The 22149-nt window shown below is 37.8% G+C and overlaps 1 protein-coding gene across 1 annotated transcript in view; it reads right to left on the bottom strand.

Annotated features, from left to right (window-relative positions):
* KCNH7 (potassium voltage-gated channel subfamily H member 7) overlaps window positions 1-22149 on the bottom strand; it is a 542346-nt gene that overhangs the window by 3700 nt on the left and 516497 nt on the right. The window contains exons 12-14 of the mRNA XM_053597374.1: window positions 21940-22039; window positions 10968-11222; window positions 5322-5499 (exon numbers count right to left, since the gene is read on the bottom strand). Coding sequence (XP_053453349.1) covers window positions 5322-5499; window positions 10968-11222; window positions 21940-22039 — 533 coding nt within the window. The remainder of the gene's footprint in view (window positions 1-5321; window positions 5500-10967; window positions 11223-21939; window positions 22040-22149) is intronic.

Genomic DNA, 22149 nt, shown 5'->3' on the forward strand with positions numbered 1-22149 from the left:
TTATCCCATCATTAAGAGCAGCATTTAGTTGTGGGTAGCTTACACAATGTTTATTACATTGAATGTTTAAAGGATTGAAATAAAACTTCATTCACAGAGGAAGTCAAGTCCCAGCAGAGTCAAAAATTACAATGTTTTTGAGTCCTGTAAAACCTTTTGTCAAGTACTGATTTCTCTGAGAAACAGGATGTCTTTATCAAGAGTTTTACCTATTTGAGTGGTCTCTATGAGGGAAAAATCTATTGGAAGCTGAGGCTTCAGCACCCATATGTCCAATAATTGCAATATGGTGCCAGAAGAGGGATTCTTAACCAACATCGTGCACAGGGGAAGTGCTCAGTACAGGGTGTGAACAGAGACTTTTTGTGTCAATATAACTTAGATAAGAGCATAGCAACTCTAATAATGACTTAGTTGTTTGTTCCTGAAAACTTTCCCTGGGAAGAATAAAACAACCAGTAAATAACTTTAGTCCTATGAAGAGGTTTGGGGGTCACCTGATGAGGGGGTCTTGGCACAAAGTCTATGTCGGGGGACTGAGGAACTCTGGGACGAGCTCTCCTGAGTAAACCTTGTGATCTGTATTGTCACAAAACGGGAAGAAGTAGATAAAAGCAGCTTGCCCAACACCAGCACTGATAAGGGAGGACGTGGGGAATGTCAGGTAGAATGTCTCCACCTTTGCTTTTGCAAAACCAGACCTTGAGCACAACCTCTGCCTCCAGCATCAAGAGACCTTTGGAATCTAGAGAATCTTTACCGTAAGTATTAGGCCTGGTATTGCCACACCTCACATGCACATTCTCCCTTGGAGGCCAGTTTTCTGGTCTGCACATACACAGCTCATATGCCATTCTCATGATGCTCCAGGTCTCTCAAGCAGGAAGTGAGTCTTATACTAATCAGGGCTCAGCTCAGTTTCCCCTACACTCTTAGTTCTTCAGGAAATTTCTACAGATTGACTCACTGAAGGCAGCAGTCTGCTCATCCGAACAAACTTATTAATCAAACTTTATCTATCAAGACTTGTTTTGAGATCCAGACTCACGGCATTAATCCTGAAGTAGTATATCATGAATTTTTCCCACTTCCAATCAACTTTCCACCTTGAAAGGCCTAGACTCCAAAGTCTTATAAATATTCTACTTCTCACTTCCCCTTATCAGATATCACTAGATTATGTGCAGAAGGGACTCTCCCTTCTTGCAATAACTTGGACTATTTAATTTTGTTTTATTAATTGGTGGTTTGATATCACGAGCAGTTCAACAAAGAAAAGAGTTAGTGAGAAGCTTCTTTACTATGCACAGGGTTGTATTTTCATGTTTTATGACTAGGGTTGGCTTAATTAGAAGGCACTCCTCTGAGATTGATTACCAGCTTTACTCAGGAGGAGTTACCGAAATTTAAAAGAAGTTCATCTTGGTTTTTAAAACAGAAAATAAGTTTGGGAACTTTTTTGTCAACATAGTTATAAACCTGTGTAAAACAAATATTCTATTCACTGTATCAGGCACAGAGTTGATAGAAAGGTGAGAGAACAGGGTGACGAATAAATATGAATCTGATCTCGCTGGCTGATTGGAGCTGACCTTTTAGGAAAAGTGTAGGAAGGGCATAAATTACACAAATAACTAAAACACTGCTCCATGCCATGCTCCAGGTGTACAGATAAATAGCTCTGAGTGTTCTGCAACAAAAGGAGTCATTACTAACAGTTATTTTCTAGGGACTTCCTACTGAAGGTGTGGTCCTTAGACCAGCAACATTGAGCTTTGCTGGTAGCTTGTTAGAATGTGGAATCTCTGCCAACTCCAGACCTACTGACTTAGAATACACATTTTAACAAGATCCCCAAGTGATTCAAATGCACATTAAAGTTTAAGGAGGATTGCTGTAGGATCAAGTGTTAATGATTTACCTAAATACATCAACCTGAAGGCATAAGATATAAATAGATAAGAACATTTCTAATGTAAACCTATAACCCTACGCATATTTTAGTCAGTTATTAAAGCAGAAAAGTCTCAGCAGAAAGGACCATTTGAGCCAGATCATCTATATTTGTTTTTATTGCATTGTGTACATGAATTGTGTATTTGAATGATACAAGGGCGGTAGGGACTCGTAGTTCTATATTTGAGCAAATGCTCAAAGGCAAACAGGGTAGACTCAACTCTAGAAAGTGTCCCAGGATCCTCACTCTGCAAAGTCTGAGTTGAGGTGCCCTGTTCAAACTTCCATACTTTTATTTTCTGGTATAAAGTGAAGAAAATATACTGCTAGAGATGGCAGTAGAGTAAAAATGTGATTTTGGATTTTAAATCAAAAATAAAGCTGAGTTAGGCAATAAAATGTCTGTAAAAATATCAGAGGTAATGAGAAGAAATTGTCAAAGGAGAAGTATTAATGGCAGCATCCACCTGAATACCCAGTGGAGAAGCTGGCCAAGAGAAGGCGATGTTTGTTCAGGAATAGGGCTGTGCAACGGGAATACATGTGCCCTGGGAAACTGTGTTCTCATACAGGGAAGTAAATGAAGGAAGACGCCTTTAAAGGGAAAATGAGAAGGATTACAGAACTGTTCTGCGATGACTATTTTTAGCTACAGAGATCAATAGCAAGAGTGACGCCAGTCTGAGGTCTGAGGCAGTTGCTGGGAAGTAGCCTTGCAGAAATATTTTTTGGTAAAGGTTGTGATGGCCTTTGTGTAAGGTTGTGTTTTTTGCACAATCTTTGTGATGGTTTTTGTTATCGGGAATATAAGCATGAGTACACCCTCGTCAGTAAACTTGCCCGGCTCTGTCTGTCAGGGTTTTTCTAACACAAATGACTGCATTTTGATTTTGACACCTTTCACAGTAGTAATTCAGAACGTCTTCAGAAAGCACACACAGATGCTGGGAGTACGTCAAAAGAGATTTAACCGCACCTATACGGTGGAAAAATTTAATATGATAATTACAATGTTCTAATGTAATAAAATAGCAATAATAATCATTATTACTATCGGGTGGTTGCAAGACAAATGGGCCTAGAGGAACATACCCTTAAAAGTGTAAACTTTTTAGCCTCTGGACATATCAGAAAACAGTATGACTTATCCCAGCAGCAATGGTTGGTACCCGTCTTAGAACAACAAGGGTATACTAAAAATCTCAATTTTAGTCCTGAAGAAAGGTCCAAACCAGGAAATTCATATAAATTAGGAGAATACACTCAAACAAACCAGTAATAGAAGTGAAGTTCATTGCTAATCAATTATGCCTAGCTACAAGTACATCTTTCATTTTGTAAAGTATATATGTATAGTCTCCACGTATATTGTTTTAATCCTTACAGCAGCCTTGCGGTAGGTATGAGTCAAAGGAGGAAACGGAGGCTAGAGAATTTTAAATGACTGGAACCAATAATCCTTTAAGTCGTTAAGTAGCAGAGTTAGGACTTTTACCTTGGCTATCCAATTTCAAGGACAGGGCTAGTACTATTCTACAGAAAGCATACCTGCCCCTGTCTTATCATTCACTCAGTTTTTCAACAACAGCAGCAAATGGCATGGACAAAAGGCATAAGCTATATTAAGCATAGATAGTAACCCGTAACTAATGTGTTACTGTAAGGGGAGGAACAACCTCAACCCCCCTTATGGCTGTGAAAGTTACTTAATGATTTAACTAGTTATCGGACAGTCACGTCCGCCAGCCCTCTCCTGGTTCCAGTGCCATGAAGGCCATCATGACCTGAGCTGAAGATAGAACAACAGATGGAAAATGTATAGTTTAGGATTGTGACAAACACTGGTAGGAGTCCTGCAGCTTGAGATAAGAGGATTTAATGATGTACAGCTAAAAATAGTAACTTTGGGGGAAGGTATAAGAACTCCGTAGATTTCTCTCAAAGTAAGACAGGCTTTGAGAACAATCTTCTTCCTGGGATTCTGAATCTTGAATAAAGGACAACTTGAACCTACATGGGTGTTTGAACTCCTGGTTCCGTCACCCGGTTTATATTTGGTGACTCATGGAACCAGCTCGGAGGTTTCTGGCATTGGTATCTCTTACTTGTAACTCTCTGGGGGGTTGGGACAGAGGGACCTCAAGAAATCTGCCTTGGAATCTAGGCAAATATCCAAATGAAACACAACTAAAGCAGCTGTATTATACTCAACTGTCAACATTTTTTTCTGAATCTTTTTGACTACTTAAAGAAATTATACAGACTCGGATGAAAGGGTTACCTCCTCTCTAAAACCAAAATTTAGTCCTCATATTTACCAAATGGTTAAGATCAAAGGTGAAAGAGAAATGAAGAGGATCTGGGATTTAACTCTGTACCATTTTCGATTCAATTCTAGACAAGTTGACTTGACTGAATCCACATTTAAATTACTTTGCTGGTATTTTTTTTTTTTTTTTTTGCAGTTTTTGGCCAGGGCTGGGTTTGAACCCGCCACCTCTGGCATCTGGGGCTGGTGCCCTACCCCTTTGAGCCACAGGCACCGCTCCACTTTGCTGGTATTTTTAAAATGACATAACACATAACTGAATTACTAGAAACATCCTAGTAAAAGGAGGGTGCTGAACAAGTGAAATATGAATTAATTTGAGAAAATAAAAGGAATTTTCTAAGGTAGCCAGTGCTAGTGAAATACTATATGGCAGTAAAGAAAAAATAGGATTTATGCTGCCAGCATTATGAAATATACCAAATAAATGCTCCTTGCAACACAAATTAATAATTCTGTCAAATTCTAGGGTGACGCCTGTGGCTCAAGGAGTAGGGCGCCAGTCCCATAGAGGTGGCGGGTTCAAACCCAGCCCTGGCCAAAAAAAAAAAAAAAAAAAAACCCCACAAATTCTAGTCTTAATTTCTTTGATCTTATTTTTTTTAGAGATGAGGTTTCACTGTCATCCAGGTTGGAGTGCAGTAGTTATCATAGCTCACTGCAACTTCAAACTCGGGCTCAGGGATCTGTCCTCATAGCTAGGAGTATAAGAGCACCCTCATACCTGCCTAACTTTTCTTTTCTTTTTTCTTTCTTTCTTTCTTTTTTTTTTTTTTGAGACAGCACCTTGCTGTGTTGCCCAGGCTGGTCTTGAACCCCTGGACTTAAGCTTTCCTCCTCCCTCAGCCTCCCAGAGTGCTAGGATTATAGGCATGCAGGCATAAGCCACTGCACCTGTCCCGAGTCTCATTTTAAATTAACAAGTGTATAGGGAAAACATGGGTTTATGGCAAGAGGATTTGCTGTTCAAAGGAGTAAGCCTGGACTGATCCAAGGTTTGGGTTATGTTTTCCTTTAGCCCCACTTCCGTTTATACCTGTTAAGTTGTTCTTGAAGCAGATCTAATCTTTGCTCCACTTCCCCGTAGGTGAGGTCACTTTCAGTTTCAGAGATCCCCCAGGCAGCTCGCTGAAGTGCTGAAGGACTGGACTCTTCAGGCCGCTCAGGCCGCGCCTGGGCATTTTCTCGTTCCCAGCTTTGCATGTCAGTGACATCTGTGGAAAACAGCAAGGTGGATGTCAGCTTCTCTGGGTGCTTCTCTGTATCAGTGACACCCAGATAGCCACGTGGAAAGCTGGAAGGGATCTCGGAGTGTAACCCAAGTGAGAGACAGAGAACCAAAGAGGGGCTGCAACCAACAGGTGGCAGATCTCACCCAAATGGTCTTACTGTGCCCCCACCCCGGTCCATTTCCATACAAATAAAAACAAGTAGGGGATCCTAAATCTTGATTAAATTTTGTCATCTTTTTGTTTGTGCTAAGAGAAGATATGGATATCTTCACATTGTCCTAACTAAAACAGATTAGAGACCAGTGAGTTTGTGCTTATATATTATGGAGACAATGTAATTTTTTGTTTGTACTGCTTTACCAAGAGGTTTTAAAATTTCTAGGGCTCTTTCCCACAAAATAATTTGCATGCTTTCCTACTGAAAGTGGGCACAAGAAGGAGCCTTCAGGAGAGTGCTGGTCTTCAGGGGGATTGGGTTAGACCAGACGTTCTCAACTTTCCTAATGCTACGGCCCATTAGTTCAGTTCCTGTGGGTCATGACCCACAGCTTGAGATCTGCTGGGTTAGACCAACCCCACTCAAACAGAGCGATAAAGCTGTGTATGATAAAGGATGAGAAGAGTCCATGAAAATCCTCTAGTCCTAAACTACCACCTCAAGTTTTTTGCTTCCTTCCTGTCCCTTCCACACTGTCCCCTTCTATGCTGTCCTTTAATATAATAACCCTCTGATTTTGAATATTTTACTATCAAACAAATTGCTTATCTGTTCAAGTCTACTTTTCAAATGTTCTACTAAGTGTCTCTTATGTGCCAGATGCTCTGCTAAATATGGACAAATCAAAAATGAAGGAGACATAGGCCTTGAACTTGAAGAATTCAGTCTAGCAGGATTGCAGTCATTTTTTAATATAGAGATTCATTTTCTGAACTTCTTTTAATTTACTGTTTTTCCTGCAAACTATATTTTCAAGCTGTCAATATTTGGGGACAAATGTATCCTGCTTTCTCCCTCATTTTTGTCATGTACTTTTGATGCTTTTCCTATGCTTTCTTTGCCTCTACAAAGTGATTAAGGGAAAACGAAACTTATGAAAAAATACCATTAGAATTGGGGGTTTATTTCAGAGAAAAAGAAAAAGAAACATTTTTTCCTCCCAGGGAGAGCTGGTAGGAAGGAAAGTATCTGAAGCTGGTCTGCATTTTCACATAGAAATAGATTTGAATTTTGGAAAGTGATTTTGGTTTGATAGAAAGGCTTAAAAAAAAACTTGACAAGAAGCTATGATTAAACACTGAGAAAAGTTATTATGTAAAGTTATGGAATTTACATCCTTGGCTATTTTAGAAAATTGGACAGAAAGTAACGGAATTGGGCAGGATTAGTTATGATTTTAGAAATGGAGAACAAGATCAACCATTGGCCTTCTCAGAGTTCCTTCCTTTCTTGCAGTTTCTCCAAAAGTACAATTATGAGGCTCAAATGCCTCGTCTTCTTCCAAGAAGAGGAAATTTCTGTATTCTTCATGGTTTTTCTCTTGCCCAATATTTATTATCATTAGTACACAGCAATTTCTCTAATGAGGTACCTACAATTTCTGCCTAAGTAGGGTGAGGCTGTTATAAAGGAATTAGCACTGCAGTCCACAACTTCTAGGGCTGCTCTGTGGCCTCTGAGGAACCAGGCTGTACAGCAGAAGGCGAGCAGTGGGAAGGTCAGTGGGCTAGTGCGGCTTCTGTATTTACAGCCGCTCCCCAACTTTGGTATCTGAGCTCCACCTCCTGTCAGATAAGCAGTAGCAGGAGGGTGAACCCTACTATAGGGTTAGAGTCTCACAGGTGGGTGAACCCTACTATAAACTGAGCATATGATAGCTCTAGCTCGTGTGCTCCTTATGAGAATCCAAGGCCTGAGGATCTGAAGTGGAGAGGTGATGTGCTTGAATCATTCCGAAACCACCTGTCACCCAGGCCTGTGGAAAAATTGTCTTCCATGAAACCAGTCCCTGGTGCCAAAAAGGTTGGGGACCCCTGAATAAGTATATTCAAAACAACATTTGAAAAACACAAAAACAGAGCTCCTTGTTCTGTGGAACCAGCTAACAGATCTTGGAGAGCTTGCTGTGAATTCCAGACAGGCTCTTTCTGGTATGGCTTCCTTACTCTATGGGATCCTTGTGTTTGGTTTCATTTTTTTAAAGTGACAGTTTATCATTTCTTTTGGTATTTTGCCAAATACAAACAAATGTAAATGATGGTGCTAGTTTTTTGAGATATTTATCAGCAGGTTTTCACTGAGAAGTATGATTTATTGTCCACAGACACTTGAACCTATTTAAAAAGTAAAATGATAATGTACTATCTTAGTAAACTAGATTTTCAACTTTGGACCAGAAATGCAACACAAATGTTCAGAATACATATATACGTGATTTGATGATATTGATGCTTGTTCTTGTCTAGTTTCCTGATAGCCAGTTAATGTAGGAAACACTTTTCAAGAAGATAACAAGAGCTAATAGGACCAAAGTTTCATGTTATACTGATGAATTTTGTGCCAAGAAAGCTTAGAGAATTTCTGCCTGTGTTTAAATGCTCTCTCATTTCCAAATCATGTAAAATGAATTGATTTTTAAATGACAATGGTGAATCTCATGCAATAAATTATAAAGGATTACATTTTTTCTTCAGGCTCAAGAAATAATGATTATCATAGTAAAAATGAATAAAATGTATACATAGATACAGAGGCTTTGATGATTATAATTTAGTCTTTTATTAAAATCTGGAAATATGTGATTAGCTTGTTTTAATGGCAATTTAAAAACTGATGAGTTCAAAGGGGGAAAATCTTGGTTAGTGGTCTTAATCAAATGAACGTCCTTGTAGACATTTTCTAAATATAGTTCAGAAAGACTTTGCACTTGGTTGCCTTGGAAAATGTTGCTATAGTTGCAAGACACATTTCTGGAAATGGATGAACAGAAAGTAAACTTTCACTTTGCTCTGAATACACAATTTTCCTAGAGTCAACTTTTGACCTCAATCTAAGTAGGATCAGAGTCTAATTTTTTTTTCCATTATATTTTCACCTAAATGTGCTTCTCTGTTGGATTCAGCATGAAAAATGCCAGGAATATGAGTGAGTGACATTTTCTATTGATGATGAAATGAAAATTTGTGGAGAATTAGTAGTTCAAACAGCAGCGGTTACAGTTATATCTTAAGTGCTATTCAAGTTTTTTTTTTTTGTAGAGACAGAGTCTCACTTTATGGCCCTTGTAGAGTGCTGTGGCCTCACACAGCTCACAGCAACCTCCAACTGCTGGGCTTAAGCGATTCTCTTGCCTCAGCCTCCCGAGAAGCTGGGACTACAGGCGCCCGCCACAACGCCCGGCTATTTTTTGGTTGCAGTTTGGCCGGGGCCGGGTTTGAACCCGCCACCCTCGGTATATGGGGCCGGCGCCTTACCGACTGAGCCACAGGCGCCGCCCGCTATTCAAGTTCTTGAACATTACACAGTACTTCATCTTTAAAAAGGGAATGAAATTTTTAGTGCGCAAAGTTCTAGAATTATCCATTGGTTAATGATATTAATTTAATAGGGTATTACATGCTTCACTGATTGAAGCTATTTGACATCATTTATGTTTATTCCATTGACATGCATATTTAGCTATACATTAAAGATAATTTTTAAATTTATATAGGGATTGCCTTGTATATTTTTAAAATTAAAAATTCATACATCTTATAATTGTTAAAAAATACTGTTTTTTTACTGTATATGAAAAATAGCTAATTAAAAATAATTGGAAGAAGTGACAAAGAAAAATGTATGATGACAAGCATGAGAATTCATTGTCAGTGAGAGTTATTATAAAGTCAAATAAAATCCCCAAAATATATTTTTAATAACTTGTCACTTGAAACTCTAAGACTCAAGAGGAAAACAACAACAGCACTTCTTGTTTTTTAAATCAGGCCTACATTTTGCTGACTTTTGGAGATAGTAGAGATGGTATAGCAAGCTCTTCAGAACTTCTGATTTTCGTGATACAACCTGTTTCTATTTTAGCACTTCTCAGAATCCATTTTCATAAATAACTAAAATGGGACATTTGGTAATCACATTTAATATTCCATTCTTCCATTGTGATAAATGAGGTACTATTTTCATTCACTTCATCAAGATTTTAGATTGTCCAGAGAACAGTTCATATATTCTTAGCTTACTTCAATGTGGGGTCATGGAAAAAGATGATTTTTACATGATGGGGAAAGCAACTCTGGAAAAATATAAAGCTTAAACACCTTAGATTCAATAAACCTTTTGTTGTTGGGTAGGATCCTGTGGAACGATGGTGATGATGATAGGTAATATTAGTTTACTCTGCCACAATTTTGCAATCCTGCTGGGCCAAGAGCACCCATCTTTCCTTGTTTTTGTTATATTCTTTTGATGTTTGGTATGCCTTTTTAATGTTTTTCATATATCCAGGTTATAGTAAATGATTAAAGTTTTGAAAAATGAAGTGTTAATGAGAAAATATTAAATAGAGTGGAGATTTTATTTCAGAGTAAGTAATTTACACATTATCTTGTTTAATAACCACAAACCTACTAGTTGAAGAGATAATATTTTTCTTATTTTAAAGATACACAGACTGAATTTTAGTGGATTTGGTGGAGTCAGTTACCCAAAGCCTTAATGGGAGCAAGGAATAGAGCTGAGCTTGGCACCCAAGCATCCTCACACACACCTTTTATTGCTACTATTTAATGGCTTGATCTATAGATGCTAAAATAATTGTTCTTTCAGGTGACAGGTCAAGTTTCCTGAGTTTTCTATTCTTTAGCATAATATCTGCATATAATCAAGGGTTATTAGCCAACTCATACATATTTTATACAATAAAACCCATACATTTGAGTATTTCTTTTGTAGGAATGTTCAATAAATGAATTAGATCAAGAACATACTGTATTTCAGGACATTTCTCCACTTTTTCTCATATTCCTAGAAAAATGAAATTCTCTTTGGCATGTATTATAGTGTGATAGCATTGACCTTCCTGTGGTAACACTGTAGGGTTGGGGTAAGGAATAGGTACAGTGGACGCATATAAAAATCAATTGGCTACCGTGCTGTTTCTCTTCCCACTGAGTCACTACGGACTTTCCCACAGTTTTCTACTTGGCATCATGTTAAGTCTGTTGGCCACAGAACCTCTCACACTATAATCGTTTGGAAATAGTTACTGCTTGTTTGACAATAGTGCAAACACTTCATAAATTGATCTGAGATCTGATCTATTTGCAGATATTTCATGAAATTTAAAAAGGTTAAATTCACATGTAACCGTTCATGATTCTTAATTTGTGAAAAGTCACTATTTTATAGTAGCCCTGAAGAGTGCCAACCTGCCTGATTCCTGATTCTTGATTACCTTTGCAAGAGTGACTTCTTTTATCTATGTGAATTCTTCTTGAGTTGGGCAGTGTTTCTTCAAAATTGAGCCCAGATGCTTTCCCCATTGTTGCAGGAGAAGAATCCACTATTCCTGAGAAGAGCGGTTTCTGTTCATCATCAATGGAGGAGATGAAAGATGATGATCTGCTTTTTTTCTCTTCAAAGTGTCTTTTGGAACTACAATAATGTCTTATGGTATCTGCAGAGTCTTCTGGATCATTTGTACTGTTTTCTTTGCCAAAATCTATAAAAAAGTTATTTTATAGCAAATAATCAAATGTGAGACTGTACACATATTATAATTCTATGTGCATATTGTCCTGTATCTATATATAAGTTACCTTTTTCCTATTGAAGATGTAGTTAGAGACTATTTTTTTTTTTTTAGAGACGTGGTCTCACTTTATCCCCCTTGGTAGAGTGCTGTGGCATCACAGCTCACAGCAACCTCCAACTGCTGGGCGTAGGCAATTCTCTTGCCTCAGCCTCCTGAGTAGCTGAGACTACAGGCGCCTGCCACAAGAGTTATTAGATTATCTTAATGAAATGAATTATACATTTCAAAATGAAAAGGATATTTACAATTGTAGTAATGTCTCAGGGGAAAAACTGCAGGACAACTTCCAAACTTATTTATACATGCTTGATAGTCATTCATATTTGTAGAATCTGTGCTCTCTTTAGGGAAATTAAAAAGACAAGGGAAAACGTGTCCCAATTTTAAAATATCAGCGTCATGTAGTTTATTATTCGTTTGCTTTAAACCTCCATAACCTATCATCTGTTGTATCTATTTACATATTGCAAAGTTCAAAATCAGAAGCCTCCTTGTTGTTCAGGTTGGCAGGATGAATTTCAACTGATAATGCTTGTACTGGCCTTGACATTCCAGGCAGTTTGGTCATGGAGCATATTACAAAATATATAAAGCTTAAATCCGGTAATTAAGGTAGGCTTTACCTAATTACATTAAAGCTGGTAGTGCATGTTGGCTGTTTTATGCTGAAATGTCAGGATAATTTCAGCCCTGAAGGTTGTGTTAGAACATATTTCAGTAGGAAAAACTCAAAGAGACAAATCCCAGAACTTGTTTCTATTAGTGTCCTGGGGAGACAGTATAATTCTCCATCTGGTTCCTGCTAATAACTAACCAGCAAAACTCCAGAAGGTATATTATTTTGTGGAGAATTGTTGGAGACAGTGTCCCTGGATCTACTCTACGCCTGGGTGTGCTTACTTGTTTATTTATAGAAGGCCAAATGAACCGATTGAAGGCCATTCCAGAGAAACTTCCAACTGTTTTTAAAAATTCCCATATGGCATAGAGAAATTCAACAAAGATTTTTTCCCTTTATATTTTTTAAAATCATAATTTAAAATATGAGAAGACAGAAAGCGGCCCAAGGTAAAAAACGGATAGAGTTTAAAAATCAGCTGTATGTGAAATTGTTATTGAAGAGTTTATGTTCTGTCAATTAAAGTTAAATCTAGCAAAAGCAGATTGCTTAATTTATTTTCTTTAAGATTTCACATTTGCTCAGTGATTTCATCATTAGTGGGAAAACCACAGAACTTTCCAATCTCCAGCATTCTAGACACCACTGATGACTCAGTGTTACCTCCATGTCTCCATTCAAGGGCTAATCTAACTGGTTAGAAATATTTACATCAGTTCTTCTTATAAAATCTGTTTTCTCCTCAGTGTCATTGGCATAGCCCTCCTTAAATTTCTAAACTTTATTCGCCTTCTTCTTCCTTACTTTCTTTGCCTTTAACTTCTTCTCCCCATAGCATTCTGAAAATTCACTCAATAGTCTTACCTTTTGAACCTATCATTTTATTCCTGAAAAAATAATAGTTACAAATTGTAAGCTAGTAAAAGTTACAAATTGTAAGCTAGTAAATATGATAAAAAAATTAATAAATTCCATTTTCTAAACTATAGTCTTATCTGCTTAGTGAATTGCATTGGTTTGTTCCTCCTCAACAAACCTTTTTATAGTCTCTAACTTGAGTATTGATGGGATTTAAATCAGCTCAGGCTTCTCGTTTCCCCCCAACTGTTTTTCTTTTAAACACTTTCATGGAGTCTTTCCCAGCAGAATCATTTGTTAACTGAATTAACTATAAATACATATTCCTTCAATGTAAGTCTGGGTAATGGGTACATGGACACTTGTAATGGAGGCTCAACAGAAATTAATAAACCATTTTGTGTCTTTGGCTTGAGAGGTCTTGGATGTTCTCTGTAGATTTTTAAATCCTTACACGCGTAGAATGTTCTGCTCCACCTACAGCTTCAGGGGGCTCAGTCTTATGTTAAATTATGGCTTGATTTTTAGTCTTTACGAATAAGACTCATCAGTTCACATAAAGTGTTAAGTGGAATTATAACTTAATTGATTTCCATTCAGGACAAGTATTCACAAAATTAGTTGAATGAGGAATCACTATTATTTAGTTTTATAGTAAAATGAAGCACATTTCTACTTATATATAAGATCTAAGTCCTTTAGGAAAAATTCGAAGTAAAAGCAGAATCAGGCAAATGAAGAAGAGAATGTTTGGTATCGTTAATTTTTTTTCAATTTGTAAGGAGAAAAACTCAACTTTATTTCTGTGTTTGCTGCTATTGTACTATCACCTTGATTGTATGATTCGGCCCCACTGAAACATTTTTCTATTCCATATTAGATAAATTAAAGCTTCATTTTCTGCCATATAGAATGAAAGTTGAAATGACAATCTATTTGTTGATGGAAAATGGAAAGTGTTCAGGTTTTGACTGGAAATTGGCTAAAGTGTTGATGTAATACCCACAATGAAATTGGGCAGCTGAAGTGCATTATATGATAATTAGCCTCCAGGTACTTCTAAATTTTGACGAACTGTTCCATTTTTGCCTCCTTCCAGTTAAGCTGAATTATTTGGTAGAAATTAAATACTAGTAGGTACTATTTTTTTCTGAATGCTATTTATAGTCTACATAGAAATAATTTTCTGAGAGCAGGAATCTGAGGGAGTTTTGCATTTTTCCCTTTGCTGAAAGTGAGACTGAATAACCATTTTTTGTCATCATTTTACAAAAAGGACATTGTTCCTGTTTATCTCCTCCCCTTTTCTCATAGGACATGATTTTAAAGCATTTGTGATTTGTCTCTGGGTTCAGAATAAGTTCAAGGCATAGAATAAAAGTGTACTGATGGAGTAGCTGACCCATTCAACTTAGGGATGATAATATAAAATGCTTCCACTTCAAAAAAACTTGGAACAAATATTTGTTCTCTATCTTTCATGGAGTGTTCTTTTCAAATTAATTATCATTTTTATTTGTCAGACTCAACAGGGAGACATAACCTTTGGTCAAAGAGAGTCATTTAAAGGTGCTCTCTCAGTGTTAGCGTTTTAGATTTCCCACTGATGACAATTTAGAGATAAGCTCAGTAATTTCCAGTATGATGTCTTAGAAAATGTGAGTCTTAAAATAAATTTCTTCATTTGAGATCAAGTACCTAAGGCCCTCTGTAGCTTTAAAGGCTATTGAATGGGGACTAAGTGGTTATTTTTCTATAAAAAAATAAGATTGAATGTCTTTAAAAATTAAAATAAAAAACAGGTGAATTTGGGGAAGTATTGATCAAAGAATACAAAGTTTCATATATGCAAAATGAATACATTCTGGAGTTCCTTTATACATAATTGGTATATACTTGAAAATTGCTAAGAAAGTAAATATTAACTATTGTCTACACATATACACACACAAAATTAACTGTGTAAGGTGAAGAAGTATGTTCATTACCTTAATTGTGGTAATCATTTCACAATATGTGCATATCAGTATAAATATAGTAAACCATAAATATCTATAACTTTTATTTTTAATTATACATATCACTAAAATGGATAAGAAAGAGTTAATCAGATGTGTTCCTGGGGAAGACATTCTAAAGAAATACCAAAATATAATATCTACATATTTAAATAATTAATTTAATAAAATTAGAATCAAATAATTATTTTATAAAAGTAAGTTTGCCAGTGCATGTATCTATCCTTTGGAAGGCAATGCAAAAACCACTAAACCAATATTACACAGAGATATTGTTTGAAATGCAAGTTATCATGAGCTCAAGACTCTTTTGCCCTATTTTCTAGAACACTGGATTTTTCTAGTTGAATATATATAGAAATCTCATTTTAATAAAAATTTATGGATAGAGAAATGTGTAAATTTCAGTTTCTCTATCCTTCTCTTAGGATGTATATATCTCTTTCTCTTCTCTACTCTTAGGATGTATATATTTCTTATTTGTTATCATTATGTATAGAACAACCTAAACCCAGTGAAAAGAACATGCTGAATGTTCTTTCTTTATTTCTATCCATTTAGTTGGTACAGGTACACCTTTAACAGTTTTAATTTTTTCCCCTTGTATTTATTATTGTTTTTTTATTTTTGTGCTTGGCAGTTTATTTTTCTTTAGAATCGAGTTTATTATCATAATCTTTTGCCAATAGTAATAGGGTTTTCTGAGCTCTGAGAATTGTTTTCTATGTGTTAGAATCAAGAGAGTAAAAATATTTCTAGATTAGGAAGGACAAGCTCAGCATTCTTTAACTTTCAGATCAAAGTCCATTTTGCTAAGAACATCTGTTTTCTTTCTGGGCAAGTGAATTTTCCAAGCACTAATTAATTGAGGCTACTGGACTACTTTGGTCTTGAATTTTACATTTTTGTAAAAATAATGGGAAAAAATATAGAGAAGGGATGGTCAGAAGACGTGGGTCAGACACTAGAGGTCTGATGAGGAATAAGGGTCAAAGGAACCTGCCATATCTGTGCCTTGAGGAGACTTTCTGCACTTGTGAGCTCAGGTGACCTCTTTCTTGTAGTTAAAAAAAGTACCAGATACATACTGATGGGATTTTTCTTAAAACGTATAACATCAGCAGTCCGTGACATGATATTTCACAATATTTGAGCAACTTCCAGCAATAAAACCAATTAAGAGTAAAAAGGTTCAGTTTTTCAAATTCTCTTTTTTTCTTCTCATTAAAAAAGTAAAACTAATTTATGTAGAGTTTGGTAGAAATCTTAATCCTTCCTGATATCTAGAAACTGTTACAAAAGTTGAAGAGGATAGGTATGTAGACGCTAACTACAATTTATAAGAAATCTCTGTTTACTCATTAACAAAGAAGAGTTTTCTCCAAAAAGCAGAGACAAACTTTCAAAAAGTGAAGTAGAAATAAAGATTAAAAAAAATCGTAGAAGCACCTACCACACAGTGGGTTCTCAGTAACAGTGGGCACCAAATCTACAGGTGATTGGTTTGGGTCTGCTACATTGCTGTCCTCATTGGATTATACAGTGCTGAAAAAAATCACTGGTCCCCCCCTAGGCAGCCCTACTACTTTGGTACTTTATTTTCTGACCATAGAAAGACTTGAGCAGATTGATCAGAAAAGCTCCATCAGCAAAAATACAAATCTGTGTATATGTGAATGATGGCACATGTAGATATGTACACACATATCTACATATTTTATAATCTATAGAGTATATATACATACGTGTATCTCCTATGTCATTATATATGCCCTTTTACTAATATATTCTATATATTATAAAATATATACAATATGCAATTTTAAAAGAATTATCATAACCATGACCCAACAGATCATTTTGGTACAACACACTGAGGTAAGCACAATGCAACTTTGATTTAAGTAGAAACTATTTTCTAGAATTTTCCTCATTTCCTTCTATTTTGACTAGCCATCTTTTTTGTTTTTTTGTAGAGACAGAGTCTCACTGTACCCTCGGGTAGAGTGCCGTGGCATCACACAGCTCACAGCAACCTCTAACTCTTGGGCTTACGCGATTCTCTTGCCTCAGCCTCCCAAGGAGCTGGGACTACAGGCGCCCACCACAACGCCAGGCTATTTTTTTTGTTGTTGTTGTAGTTTGTCCGCGGCTGGGTTTGAACCCGCCACCCCCGGCATATGGGGCTGGCGCCCTACTCACTGAGCCACAGGTGTCGCCCTTGACTAGCCTTTTTTTTTTTTTTTTTTGTAGAGACAGAGTCTCACTTTATGGCCCTCGGTAGAGTGCCGTGGCCTCGCACAGCTCACAGCAACCTCCAGCTCCTGGGCTTAAGCCATTCTCTTGCCTCAGCCTCCCGAGTAGCTGGAACTACAGGCGCCCGCCACAGCACCCGGCTATTTTTTTGTTGCAGTTTGGCCGGGGCTGGGTTTGAACCCGCCACCCTCGGCATATGGGGCCGGCGCCCTACTCACTGAGCCACAGGCGCCGCCTCCTTGACTAGCCATCTTAATAATGCTCATGGCCACTGACTAGGTCACAAGAAGGATCATTATCATTCCTCACTTTCTGTCACAAGTACATCTTACTTTCAGCTCCAGACCTGTGACACCTGTTCCTATGATGGTCCTAGTCATACTGGGAAGTCCTGGGCACCTCCATGATAGAATTTTGAGAAGGAAAGAGAAAAAGTCAGCTTGAAGATGCCTTCAAAATATATAAAGTGTCCTCAAATTTGTATCTGAACTCACACCTCTCTCCCCTGGGAAAATGGGGTTTTTCCTTAAGAAAAAAAAAAAGTGAAGTTCCAGAAAACTAACTACCTTTATCAACAAATGCAAATATGTTTAAGTATCTGTTTTGTTCAAATCAGCTTGCTAGAGTTTCTACAGGTCACTTTTTTTTTTTTTTTTTGTAGAGACAGAGTCTCACTGTACCGTCCTCGGGTAGAGTGCCGTGGCGTCACACGGCTCACAGCAACCTCTACTCTTGGGCTTACGCGATTCTCTTGCCTCAGCCTCCCCAGCAGCTGGGACTACAGGCGCCCGCCACAACGCCCGGCTATTTTTTTTTTTTATTGCAGTTTGGCCGGGGCTGGGTTTGAACTCGCCACCCTCGGCATATGGGGCCAGCGCCCTACTCACTGAGCCACAGGCGCTGCCCCAGGTCACTTCTTTTTTTTTTTTTTTTTTTTTTTTTGTAGAGACAGAGTCTCACTTTATGGCCCTCCGTAGAGTGCCGTGGCCTCACCCAGCTCACAGCAACCTCCAACTCCTGGGCCCAAGTGATTCTCTTGCCTCAGCCTCCCAAGTAGCTGGGACTACAGGCGCCCGCCACAACGCCCGGCTATTTTCAGGTCACTTCTTTTTAAAATATATCTTTTTGAATGTGAGCTCTTTAGCACCATGTGGTAGGCCTCATTGGAAAGAGGGTGTCAGACGGCTGATGGCTGAAGCCTGAAAAGTTCCAGTGTCCTGTTGAGTGGGCGCTGAGTGGCACTGCAGTATTCAACTTCTGTCTTCCTCCACATGGTCTTCCCTCTGCTTCCGGAGGCCTCTGCTGACCGATCCACAGACATCAGCACTGTGGATATCTCCTTCAAGGTTTCCTTTCTTATGAGCAGAACACTAACACTAAAATAAATAGTGCACTTTGCAGGAAGATTTCATTTTATGTATCCACATATTTAGTATCACTGATCCCTTGAAAGTTCTATTCTTTATACTTACATGTGTTTTTCTCCTAGATGTTAATTCCATGTCAAGAACAATAGAATGAATGGTCACCTTAAGAGCATTAGAATGGAGTGACAGGGACTAAATTGCTTTCAGCAAATTTTATACTTGCTTGAAAACATGCTGGAAGTCATAAATACTTTGGCAAAGGCTCTTAGGCTCTGGCTAACTGCAGTTAATTGTGTTTCACATTGAGCAACTCACAGTAACTCACTGGCACATCAGGAAACTTCAAAAACCACAGGCAGGAAAATCCTTTAACATCTATACTTTATATAAAATTGGTCTCATAAGCTAAGCCTGTGATTAAAGGAAACATTCGAAATCAACAGAAATGTTTAGTTGCATGAGCACAATATAAATTGTGACTTGCTCAGAGATTCTCATCAAGAGATTAAAAACATTAGATTTATCTTAAGAATGAGGAAAAGGAATAAGATTGAAAGATTTAATAAATCTTTAACTGTATGGAGGACATTTTTATATAGACAACATTGTTAACCTGTTCTTCATTTCCAGTGAGATAAAAATAAGAGATTAACTTCAGGATTTAGGGACTTAGATTAACTCTGGGGAAGAATAACTGAATGGCAGTGGTTCTGCTTTTAGAAAAAGAGAATAATGAAAGCCATTGTAGAAAAAATTATCAATTATCTATGAGTGGTTTATTGTTCTGCAATTGGCTAGAGAATTCAATCACCTGCCCAATTCAACAAATATTTATCAAAATTGTTTCTTAAAGGAATCCACAGTTCGGCAGAGAAAAAGGAAAAATACAGTAGTAACCACTGTACAGGGAAGATTTTGACAATAATGTAAGAAGTAAGTGTTTTGATAATTCATAAGAGAAAGAACATTAACATTTGGGATCAAGAAATAGTTTACATTTAACATATCTTGGAAATTGACCTTGATAAAGAAATGTAATTTTAGTGGATGAAACAGTGGTGTGTGTGTGTTTGATGTGTGTTTGAGGACAGGGAGGCAAATTCTAACTAAGAGAATGATATAAGCCAAAACATAGAAATAATTTACATTGTTTCCAAAGAGAGGGTAGTTTGGTTTACTTGAAATGTAGAGCAAAATAATGCTAGAAGATGATTTCCACTAGGGAGAGGATTCATAGAGAAGAGGAGAAGAGTCAAGAAAGGAACTTGAATTCAGAAGGCAAAAGGAGGAAGAGATCCAGAAGGAAGATGCTCCAATTCTATTTCACTCATTCGCTCAACCGATATTCGTTGAGCACCTGCTATGCAGCAGGTGATAAAGCTGCAGGGGACCAAATATTTCCCAGTTCTACGGAGTTTATGATCTCAAGGTAGATGACACTGATTAAATAATGATGCCAATAAACCTACAAGTACAAGTGAAGGGAATGTTGCAGAGGAAATGCTGACAGGGGAAGGAGAGGAGCGAATGGGGTTAGTTAAGGGAAAGATGATACAAAACCGAAGGGCTAGGTTTGGGAGATTGGAAGTCCTTAAAGGGCTTTGAATAGAGAGGGAAGGGGGGAGAGGGGTGGGGCCTTGGTGTGTGTCACACCTTCTGGGGGCAAGACATGATTGCAAGAGGGACTTTACCTAACAAATGCAATCATTGTAACCTGGCTTATTGTACCCTCAGTGAATCCCCAACAATAAAATAATAATAACAATAATAATAATAATAATAATAATCCCCACTGGTCCAGTGTGAAATAGATGAGAGAGGGGCAAGCTGCATGTGGAAAGGTGAGTTGGACGGCTGTTTCAGTATTCCAAATGGCAGATTATGGTAGCTCGGTCCAGAATTGCAGGTAAGGAGATATGAAGAAAAGTGAACCAAAGGGTGACCTAGTTTGAAGACTAGATGGAGATGTATTAGAGGTGGTGATATCAGGACTTGTTGCCAGAGTTGCTGGAGATCTTTGTAGGCGGTTGATGTCTGGATACCTGGCTTGGGGGGCACGACTTACAGAGGCATGGAAACTGAAGGAGAGACAGGTTTCCAGGGAGCACCCTGACTTCAATGATGTTGAGCTGCCTTTGAGATTTCAAGTAGATGGTTTACTAGACAGTTGGATATGTGGAATTAAAGCTCAGATGGTCTGGGATTAAGATGTATGTCTCCTAGGTGAGGGTATATGAAATGATGGCCATCAGTGAGATCACTTAGGGGAAGAGTATGATATAGAATGAGAAGAGGGCCTAGGATGATGCTTTGAGAAACCCTAAACTAAAACTGGCATAGAAGATAATGATCCTGAAATTATCTTCAGGGAAACAGTGGGAGTAGGAGAAAAACAGGAAGAGCAAAATGTCACAGATGCCAAGAAAAGAACATTCAAGAAAAATAGAGTTGGTTCATGGTGAAAGATGCTGCTATGAGGTTGAATAACATGGATCAGCACTGGGCAAGAGTGGAGGCTTCTTGGGGAAGGCCTTCTCCCACCTGCTCAGGCACAATTACGTGCACCTGCATCTGGGTGCACCAGATGAGTGTTATTCTTGTTATACCACTCCCTCCCCAGGTGTGTCCATCTCCCTCCCCAGGGAAGATAAGGGCCATTTTGCACAATTTATTCCTTAGAATATTGAGTAGCTCTTTAAAATGTGAAATGTTAAATCAATATTTGTTGAATATATAAGTAAAATACAGAGAACAGTCAGAGGGTCAGAAAAACCCAGAGAGGATAAGAAATAGAAAGTACCACAGAGTTTGAAAATGATGAGGACTAACAAACGTGGCCTTCATCCGCATCATATGCTCATGTGAGCTATGTGGGGTAACTGAGGTCTTGGCTTGAAATGAGAGCCCCTCTTTAAGAATACTCCTCTTAGAAATCTCAGATATACTCAGTCAACTGTTATTAACTGGTCTCCTTTTTAAAACCAATCCACTCTCTTTATCCATGATGTCCTTGTAGATACCAGATTGCTTTGTTGAATGACACTGTTAAGAGTTATCAATGAGAAACCAGAGACCAGATTATTAGCTACTGGAGAAAGTAGTAGAAAGTCCTCCTAGAGCCTGAATGAAATTTACTTTTGAAATCACAAATACGAGTTTTTTAATTAGACGAGCTAATAATCACATGATCTACATTTAGTATTTATTTAGAATGAGTCTCACTTTGTCACCTTCAGTAGAATACTATGACTTCATTGCTTTTAGCAACCTCAAACTCTTGGGCTCAAACAATTCTCTTGCCTCAGTCTCCCCAGTAGCTGGGACCACAGATGCCCTCCTTGATGCCCGGCTGTATTTAGAGATGAGGTCTTGTTTTTGCTCAGGCTGGTCTCAAACTTATGAGCTCAGGTGATCCACCTGCCTCGGCCTCCCAGAGTGGTAGGAGTATTTCAGATTGAACTCTACCTTTAACCCCTAGAAATGGAATGAATTACCTCTCTCTCCTTCACTTTCAAATGACAATTTCCTTCTTCGTAGTTTACAGTTGTCTCTTTCAGAATCATTCATGGACTGTGATCGTAGTAAGATATCAGCCTTTGTTAATGGAACATAAAAATAAAATGGAAGATTACCCAATTTGAATATAATGTGTTATCAGTAAACTACTTACTTCATATCATTTCAACCACCTTGTGACTCAATTA

Source organism: Nycticebus coucang, chromosome 7 (genome assembly GCF_027406575.1).
Source record: "Nycticebus coucang isolate mNycCou1 chromosome 7, mNycCou1.pri, whole genome shotgun sequence".
In the NCBI taxonomy this organism is placed as follows: Eukaryota; Metazoa; Chordata; class Mammalia; order Primates; family Lorisidae; genus Nycticebus; species Nycticebus coucang.